Source organism: Myzus persicae, unplaced genomic scaffold, assembly GCF_001856785.1.
Source record: "Myzus persicae strain clone G006 unplaced genomic scaffold, MPER_G0061.0, whole genome shotgun sequence".
NCBI lineage: Eukaryota > Metazoa > Arthropoda > Insecta > Hemiptera > Aphididae > Myzus > Myzus persicae.
Window position 1 is genome coordinate 65,355 of NW_019101980.1, and position 10,716 is coordinate 76,070.

Below are 10,716 nucleotides of genomic sequence, written 5' to 3' on the forward strand. Positions count from 1 at the left end.
GGTACACACAATAATTTGTTACTAATCTTGAGCATATAATTAAAACTATACTTATAAAGTTATAACAGTTATAACCATTCAGTGTTCTTAAACCAACCGTTCGAGAGTATATAAGTTTACAAATTAACCAAACAATAAATCAACAAAATACCATATTATATTATAATCATGTACTATAAACTTATTAATATAATATCATATATCACCTGTTGTATTTGCTCACTTAAAATATCTTCTATAACACCGGAATATCAATATATAGACACGCCGAGTACACGAGTAACAATTATGTAAGTCATGATAAAAATAATAATAGTAACAATAATAATAATGATAATAGTTTTAGAGATCGAAATTATTGTGTATGCATTTTCATATTCATACTGATAGTGTGATACTAGTGTATGCATAACTAATAACAATTATTATTAGAACTTATTTTATTCTATGCTATTAACAACTAGGGTTCGAAATGTAGGTGTTTCAGATCAAACTGATTTCATAGACGATATTTTATTTTGCATATTGATGCATATTTATTGGGCAAAGGCATGTGTTGTTATTAAAGCATATAATTTGCATATTTTAAACACTTTTAGTGAACAAATAACTATTTACTCTTTCCTTGGCCACCTTAAAAATAAAAACGAGAGTTAAAATGTTGATCAACAATTAATTTTAAATAACCACGAAAATCTTTTTCATAATCGAAATGTATATTTTTTTGTTTATATACATAGAATTTTATTTGCGACACTGTATTTATAACAGCTAAGGAGCATTCACAACTACGTATCGTGTGTCATGTCGTGCTGATCAAATCGTATTGTGATTTGTGATTGGACCTTAATTTTTTGGTATCGTGTAATAATCAAGTTGCGACAGAGTATCGGTACTAAGAATTGACCACAACTCAACTTATAAACCATATTGATTACCAGTTATAACCATATAGTTACCAAGCCATCGTTGCACGACAAGACACTAGTAAACGACTTAGCTGTAAATCCGGCTTCAAAGAATCGAAAAGAAATAATAACATGGTTACTAACACGGTTTTTGATGGATTATTGTTTAAACCCACTGACTAATTATAATACAATAAATACATGATTAAAGTATATACAATTGTTTGATTAAAATTGTAAACATTTTCTAATGAATAAAAATGTGATTTGCACACTTAAAAGTTGTATTTATTGTATTACAGACATAATTTGACAATATAGTGTATTGTGTATATATCTATCCTATACTAATTACCATGTAGGTTAGATTCAAAAAAAAAGTTAATTTATACATTTTTTTTTTAGTACAAATTTTGAATACATAATATTTTACTGTATATTTTGAATTTTTTTTTTGTACATAAATTGGGGCATATTTTGGCATTTTGATCATGCATATTTGCATCGTATTTAACACTTTTTTATGATGAGTTTAATTTTGGTCGCTAATAATAATAACTGTTTTACTCCTAGATTTCATTAGGTACCTAATATTTAGACGTCATAATAAACTATAGTCTAAAATAGAAGTTCGTATTAATTTATTTCTCTTTAATTTTTAACCTAAGGGCTAAGACTAAAGTCCTGTACGTGGTACAATGGTTTTTTGCCTGCAAAGTTCACCGAATGTACTTAATTTCACAATATCAAGCCGTATAGTCAGTTATATGATGTATAGGCAGTAGTATAGAAGTAAAATATAGAAACGAATTTTTAAAACTAACACAATTTATGGAAATATTAGCTCGTTTCACGTATATTGCAGCTTCCAGGATGCGTATTGTCACGTCTAAAAGTATTGTCTATCGATAGCATTTCAAGAGATATAACTAGAATAAGATTCACACGAAATGTCCACCACTTTCAAAATCCAACAAAACGAGTTTAATATTTTTTGATCGATAAAAACTAAGCTAACATGTAGAAGTTGTACTTTTAGAGTAATCCGTAAATGACGTATTACGCCAACTTAATAAAAGCTTTGACGGCGAAAATGAAGTCCAACTAATTGTAGATCAAACACAATGTCCAAAAAGTTACAGACAAAGTCGTGGGATAATATGTGTCTGTTATGTTTGCGCTGCTAACTTTATGAGAGTAAATATCCCGCAAAATTTGAGACGGTCTGCGATTTGTGAATATGGACCAAACGGCGAGACTGTAAGAGTCTATACATTAAGTAAACAATTTCTACTGATGAATTTTAAGAGTTTATGTTTAAGTAGTACAGCCATATTCAATCCCGTGAGTCTGTGATGGAGAACTTAAATCTCAGCAAGTCGATTACAAGTACGATAGTCTTTTTATTCTTCAAACACGTCCAAAACTTTCATGTTTTCAAAAAAAAAACAACAATTCAATTTATCAAACAAGCAATATTATCATATTTTAATTGAACCAATATTGAATCCGAACATGGGCCTATCCAAACATTACACTTTTTATGTTTTGTTTGAAACAAAAATTAAATCATACAACAGAATTGAAATCAAACTGTATAACAATATATATATTATATAGATTATAGATTTATAGGTACCTACTTATTAATTATTATTTAATGCGCACAATAATATTAATCATTCATTGTTTAAGCAACTCAAACGATTACATGTAATTATATAATGTTATGTTATGCTTATCAGCTTATCATGACAAATCTTTAAAATTATAAATTACAGTATTCAGCGATGGCAAACGGAAACATTGTTTATAATAACTTGAATAGAATAGTGTTGTCCTTACACTATGTTAATTCGAAAGTCGAATTCGATAACACGAATGCTTATTTTGACGAAAAACATATCAAAGGCTTCGAGATAATTTTAAAATTTGATAATCCATGTTTAAAAACATGACAAGCTCTTCGAAAAAAAATACATTTCTCTTGAAACCGTGGGTCGGTAGTTTTTATTCCGTCCTGTTTAAAGCGTGTTCCATACTATTTTTTTTATAATTTATAATTTATTTATTTAATTTTGTAACATAACCTTTTGAGCGACCCTTTGTTGCAAATACCTAATAATATCGTTTGAACTAAACCGTGCTATTTTAATAATGACATAAAACATATAATACTGCTGTCACAGTTATTAATGCAATTTTAATTTTAATGTAGTACCTATACATGCAGCTATAACAAACTGGCGAAACCGAGCGAATTTCAATCAAATATTGTATAATAATAGATTAAACTCTGTTAACTTAAAGTGTTTCGTTTTGATACGTTCAAAACACTTATTTGCAGTAAATATTATATAGTGTGAACATATAATACAAACACTTACATATTATACAGTGCAATATTATTGTATTTACACACCCATATCATGTTTGATGTTTAAAATGTTCAGATAATATTCTGTACGATTGCTTGTACCTATGTGCTTAGGACTGCAATAAATTAATAAATAACACATTATAGGTATTTAATAATAATATTATATAATGTTTAGTTTAAAGTGGCAAGATAAATAAAATGTATTATTTTTACATAAACTATTTTTTTTTTTTAACTTTTTGATTCAATTTGAGTTTCACGGATGATAAAAAATATTAGATAGACATAATATATTGAGGCTGCGAAAGTAGATATAATATGCAATAAAAAAGTATTCTAACATAATACTAAATTAATAAAGGTTGAGGTTTTTGTAAATATAAATCATTAAGGATTTTCTATAACACTCGAGACTTACCTCGATAAATAATATAAAAACATTCTAGTAAACATCATAACTTGTTTCATATTTTTTATCTCATAAATTATTAGTTTATTTGATTATTTTCTTTTATCGTTTATGTCATGTCAATTTTTTTTTTAAACCGCTCAAGTATCAATGAAAAAACAAACTTGTATTGCTTATGTTTTCTTTCCAACATTCAAACATAAAAATATAATATTTATGTGTAAATATAATAAATACTTCTCATTCCAACACAGCGTTACAACATTTTGGATTGGTAAATAGAATTATTTTTCTTAAGTTATACAATTATTAGCTATACTATATTCCTTCTAAATAAATTATGGTGCGTTGTAAAGTCATATTATATTATGTTAGTTACGTATTCATTTTAAAAATAATAACTGTTAATATTTATCATATTGATTGTAATAACTGTAATCGTTTGATATTTGATTTTAAACTAATTTTAGGTGAATGAAGTTTTAAACATTTTGAAAGAATGTGATCCATGGGTACATCCACGATTGTTCAAGAATGAAATTAAAAACGTCCTTTTTACACTATAACGATAAAATATATATATATATATATATATTGGAAAATTAACATTTAATTAACTACGTCGTTGCTATGACCAAATATGGAGATTTATGTTTTTTAACGACTATGTGTAATTCGAATAAACTGATTACTTTATTATTAAAAAATATTATAAGTGGATAAACAAGTAAGGTCTGATGTAAGTATTTGGTAAACGTTGCGATTAATTCTTAAGCAAAGTTAAATACACTAAAATACCTATAATTGTGATTATAAAACATTTAAAACATGTTATTATAATTATTACAGTACAGCAGACGATTTATATTCTTATGACACGACTTAATTCTATTAAAAAAAAAATTAGTCTCACCGATTATTTTTCAACTAGTAAATGGAGCCGACGGATTGAAAATTTGAAATTGTTGGGTTCCCAGACTCGTCGATTTGAAATTTATCATATTCCAGTGATAACCTATACGATATTTACCTTCTATAACTATAAAGGTTAGGTAAGTGCAGTTTTATCAATACAAGTGGATATCAATATGACAATATGACAATATGATAACAGATATGTGTTGTAAACACTATCTAGAAATATTTTGGTAATTTTCTTTTAGAATTAATAAATGCTGGTTATTTTTGTTTGCTATGATAATAACATAAAGTTTCTTATTTGGTTTGTATATAATAATTATTGTAATATTAAAACACGACTGACCCGGTAACGAAACAAAAATAAACAATCAAATTCCATATTATAATGTCAGTTAATACTTAAATCACAAAATTATGTTTTTCGACAGAACAACCGCGCTCACACTTGCCCTGTTTTTTACGACTGCAGTGGCATTTGTGGGATGGTACCGGTGGAGGAATCGCAAAATTAGACGAGAGATACTACAGTCTTGCAAAGATTGCAAAAACAATAACGATGTGAGTGATTAAATAATGAAATAATATTATCTTCTGATAACGGTGATGATGGTGATGTAAAATAATAACAATAATATAACAACTATCACGGAATCAGCAAAATAATTGATCGTTAAATGTATATAATATAGGGCAAAGGATTCGATGATCAAGTGACCAAAGATAACTTGTCGGTGATTCTAAAAGGCAATCGGTTTGTATTGTTTTTTATCAATGGGTTGATTCTCCTTGGATACTTCCTCAGAATGTTACCGAACGGATTCACTTCCCATCTAATCCTTTTCCTAATACTAGTATACACCTTTCACATGCTAATGTCAAAGTGTTATGCGATTAACGTAGTTTGGTGTCATGGAATCATGTCCATAAACGGTTAGTGCGTTTATTAAAACGTTTATAATATGGTAATAATATGTATTGAATTTTTAAAAGTTCATAAGTACCTCTTTATTATTATTGTAATATGACATATTGAAAATATTTTTACTATAATATACCTATTACAATATTACAAATAAAATATCTGTTACAGCTGACATTGATATAACGTTATTTCCAAAATTAAGAATTTTAAAAATATTTCACATCAGCGCCAGCGGTGAAACAACGACACAGCAATAAAATAGTATATGCTTATGAAAATTATATAAGCCTGAAAAAACAAATTGAGAAAAATATCAAAATTTCCGATGAATTTGAAGTTAAAATTGTATACGAGTAAGGTCAATATTATACTATGTAAGTGATGGTTAAGTATTGAGATTTGGCAGAAAAAAATTTTACTAACAAAAAATTAACACACAATTGTGGAAAAATGTTTTAACCAGTTTACCACCCCCCAAAATGAATCTAAAATTAATTATATTCATTTGATTTTATAATGTCTGTTTATGTTTTTCATAGTTATTATGAGCAAACTTCGTTAGGTTGGTTAATTTAAACTTAAAAATAATATTTCAAGACAAACAATTCTTGTTGAAAATAACAATTATCTAGTTCAATATTTTAATTCACTGTTTTAGATTTAAAGATCAAACTTTAAATAGTTTTGGATTTTGTATGTATACTTTTTTAAAATTAATTTTAGATGTTAACCGGAGTGATGAAGTAATGATTTTATAATGAAATGTGTCTCTTTTTAAATTTTTACTCATTATATTATTAATTGCACTGTTTTGGGTAAAAATTAAATCAACCTGCCGCGGTAGTAATAATAATAGTTAAAATAATGACTGTTATAGCAATATCAAAAAAGGTATCATGCAAATAAATATACTCAGTAATGTAGGCTGAGAATTGTTTTTCGTATGAGATGATTTCGCCAATATATTCAAATTTAACACATACATCACAAGGTGTTACTCAAACACGAGGAACCTCGACACCTGCTGTGCGATTACCTTCTTGCCCCCTTTTTAAAATGGCATTTTCATTTTATATTTTTGGTAATTTAACTTTCGAAAACTGTATTCATTAGTAGACGGTCATAATTATTATTAAGTTCTATTATTTGTAAATTTTTTATACAATCAATCCATTGGTTATTGGTAGAAATGTTTGATTTCACTGAAAATCACAATAGTAGTTTACCTAAGTAAATTATTTTGTATTTGCTAGAAGAAGAGTTTATATAAGAATTGATATTTCAATGTATTTTCAAAATCGAGTATCATTTTTACAAAAACCTTTGATCCGCTCAAAATCGGTCATTGTCATAGATCAATCATCGATTTATAAAAATAATTAATAATCGTTGTATTGAACATTGCACATTGTATCGAAGTGGACGAAGCCATATAGTGACCAACAGGTAATTTCAGTCCATATTATATTTTTCAACAATTTTTGTACAAAGTCAGCAATTTGAATTATCATTATAATGATGCTTCTTAATACCCTTCTTCTATGTACATTTTTTCTTCTAACAATATTGTATCATGGCCTCCAGATATTATATTCTATGTCGTTTGAAAATTATTAATAAAAAATCACACAAACAATTATTGTAGAATAATACAAGTTAGATAAGTTTTATTTTATTGGAAATGTCAATTTTTTGCGGTTTCCTCAAATTAAAAATCTCTTAGAGTTGCCAAACGACCGTGATGGCTATATAATAATTGATAAAGAGATAATAATATGATAATCAATACCCAGCGGACATCTTAAAATACCGAAACGTTTTAAAACGTAATATACCTACCAACGTTATAATATTACTATCAATCTTGCAGTAATTAAAATAATATGTGTTCGAGGTGAATGTGTATAAGAAAAAAAAATCATTATCTGCCCGATAATGAGCGTTCATCAAATATCGGACGATTTACGTTATAATAATCATTCGTCGTGTATACATACAATTCATATTACATGGTTTAATAGTTATTATTTCGCAATACGGTACTGTCTTTAAATATGTTTATAACGGCTATCGTTCTCGGTATATCTTTGAACTATATAATACCGTACATTCGATAGAACTTTAGAGGAAGAATAATAAGATAATATCATGTGCGAAGTCCCGTGATAAATAATTGTATAGTATTATGATATTACGTATGTACGACTTACGACAAGAGCTGAATTCGCCCGAAACATCATTATATAAAAACAGTATCATAAAAATTGCACGTGGTTCGTGCCACGTGGTAATTGTGTAAACATATTCTTTATAATAGACCAGACCAACGAAATCTCGTCGAAATAATAACGATATGTGACGCTATAGGCCAACAAAAAATAGCCAACTTTCGAGGAATCTCGTCGTGCCTCGGTCTAAAGTATTTCACGCACGTCGTAGCACAACATAATTACTGCGTCGAAGCATCTAAAATGATGTATTTATTAATTATGTAATTATTTTTATCTAGTTTTTTTTTCTTAAATTATTTTTTTTTTTATTTTAGTGAAAGGTTAACAAATATTTTTACGGTTTTCGGTGTGCTGACGTCGAAGTCTTATTATTATCAGCGACAAGCAGTGATGTGGTGAACGCGGTCTTATGACGCCTTTTCGTCATGGTTCAATCTTTTTTTTTGGGTTGGATACATTATATTATAGTAACCAGTAATCTAAAACAAAAATTGAAATATTTACAGTTTCATAATAATTATATTATATAAAGGGGATAAAGAGTGGGTAAGTACCTGCTGAAATATATGATGTGCGCCAGGGTTTTTAAATGTTCACCACGCCACTGGCGACAAGCGAATTAACGTCGTGGTACCACTACGCTTTAAGTATAATCACAGATTAATAGATTTATATAATCTGTGGCATAATAACATATTATGTACATCATAAACGAAAAATGTTAATGAAAATTGAATTTTAGAAGACTTACAACGACTTGCAGGCTTGTCATTATATAACTATTGTTACTATCCTCGTAATCTGAAGGATGTTGGTGCAGGAGTGTAAAACTGTATGGATTAAAATATTACAGTGATATAACATATAGACAACGACGATTTGTGGATTCAAATTCGATAAATAGAAAATCAAAATAACGACATTCGGTAGTGGACAAACTTTATTATGAAATCAAAAAAAAGTGATTTTTGAATAAATATACAGCACAACTATACAGTAATTTTATAAATAGGCACATACGCAATAAAATGACTATGATGAGGTTTCCTCACGAACCTCATCACTGGCTGCCGAATAGACATAAAAAAATTAACCGCATGTTACCGTGTCCTTAAATAAAAGTAAACTCAATCAAAAGATTGTAAAATTCTTCCCTCGTTATATCAATGAAATGTGAGTATTCATAATTGTTCAATTGCAAAAAAACAAATTTCAATTAGTATAGGTAAACGTCACACATGTGGTTCCATCAGCTCCATAGATTACTTGAAAATATTCAAATTACAAAATATATTAACTAATATCAAATATATCTCTTACATCAGATATATTTTTTTAAATGTATAGATCAACTATTATATTCATAGGATGTATTTTTCTTTATTTAATCATTTTTGTTTTTACTACACAATGTATGTACCCTTGTTATTATAATTTGTAATAATCAGATCGTAATGTAATAATGACGTAATACAAAGGGTTTCTAAAATAAATGTTAAGTTTTAACATGATATAGTACCAATCTAGTAATTGTATTTAATACTTTTTTTTAAACCTGACTTGTTGTATAAAAAAACCTAAGAAAAATGACAGACGGCCACAACCCTACCTGTATAATGTTATAAAACCTTCAATAAATCACAAATTTAATTCGCTCTATCGTGTTTGGCTCCTCCTCCTCCTCCACCTCCGACACTCTTCGCCCACCCCTCTTAGCCGAAAAATGAAATGCCGTCCAAATTAAAATGATCCAAAAGCTGGTCGATGAACAAACATAAAATCGTATATATACATGTTAAGTTTAACAACAACGCGTACATAGTTCGACAGACTCGAAAGGTGATATGACAGTAACATTAACGCGATATCTCGAGTCAGTGTTGCGTAACCTTTTTTTTGGCTGTACACGCACGCACACGCAAAAGCTCCGTCCAACAGTACAGTACAGTACGCGACCTGTGGCGGCGGCCTTTTGATAAAAAATATTTAATAATATTTTTATTATGATTACTATCGATTCGGCTTTCCGGTGACTTGTATAGACAATCCAATACGCTCGCTGTTGCAGAGGTCGCGAGGATAAGGCTAGCGTGCTGTGTATTTTTTTTATTAAAAAGTATAGGTATATTATCATTATGAGCCCGTGATTTTAGTTTCATCTACTGAGCACCTGTAGTGCGTTGTATTTGTTTACTTCTCGAACCGGAAGGGCAAAAGTACAGTCTTATAATGTATTATTAATAATTACTTTCAGTTAAAGTTAAGAATTGTAACTGTTGTATTAAAAAGTATGCGCAGTTCTTATAGCACCACACAAGTTGTGCGATATTATTAACGGTATGTTTTAGACGAGGCCTTGCACCAGAATTAACCCAAACCAACACCCTTAAAACCCATTAAAAAATCCGAAACCCGGAGGATTGTTTTTTTCAAAGCATTAGAATTTATCAAAACCCGTATACGGTTAACCCAAAATCCGAGTAATTTTTTACTCTGTACATCTCATGTGAGTATTAGGACTATTTTGTAAAAAGTTTTTTATTAAAAATAAATTAAATAGGTATTAATTTTTAAAACACATTGACTTAAATATTTTGGCATAGGTTATGTTTACGTTATTACGTCAAACTGTGTTATATTTTGATCGCTCTTTTAATATATTTTTTAGATTGTTTCTGAAATACTATATCGACACAATCCATGTTAGCTCAAATAATAACGGCAATCGATAATAGGTACATTAGCCAACTGTTTATCATATTTTATTGAACCACTCTCTCAGTTTCAAATATTATTCTACTCAGGACTAGTCAGCCGTCGAATCCTAGGACCCGTGAGATTAGGGGATTATACTAGAGGTTTGACAATTATATTTTTGATACGAAAAAAGTTTAGTGTCCTTGAAATAGAACAACAATTAATGATGGTAGTTACTCGGTTGTAGG

General features: G+C 28.6%; 1 protein-coding gene across 7 annotated transcripts; it reads left to right on the forward strand.

The window, feature by feature from the left end:
- Positions 1 to 6,092, forward strand: LOC111030895. Of its 7 annotated transcripts, XR_002604146.1 has the most exons (6): positions 3,793 to 3,971; positions 4,168 to 4,436; positions 4,547 to 4,749; positions 5,047 to 5,227; positions 5,308 to 5,548; positions 5,709 to 6,092. XR_002604146.1 is itself a non-coding variant. In XM_022310606.1 (3 exons), exons 1-3 carry the CDS (start codon positions 5,033 to 5,035, stop codon positions 5,795 to 5,797), a joined length of 474 nt encoding a protein of 157 aa, XP_022166298.1. In that variant the 5' UTR covers positions 4,966 to 5,032; the 3' UTR covers positions 5,798 to 6,092. The 7 variants fall into 7 exon arrangements, 2 of the variants coding, with proteins under 2 accessions (XP_022166298.1, XP_022166299.1); XR_002604145.1 differs by lacking the exon at positions 3,793 to 3,971 and adding an exon at positions 1 to 290 and having other exon boundaries at positions 5,047 to 5,548; XR_002604147.1 differs by having other exon boundaries at positions 3,781 to 3,971; positions 4,547 to 4,744; positions 5,047 to 5,548.
- Positions 6,093 to 10,716: the final 4,624 nt, after the last annotated feature.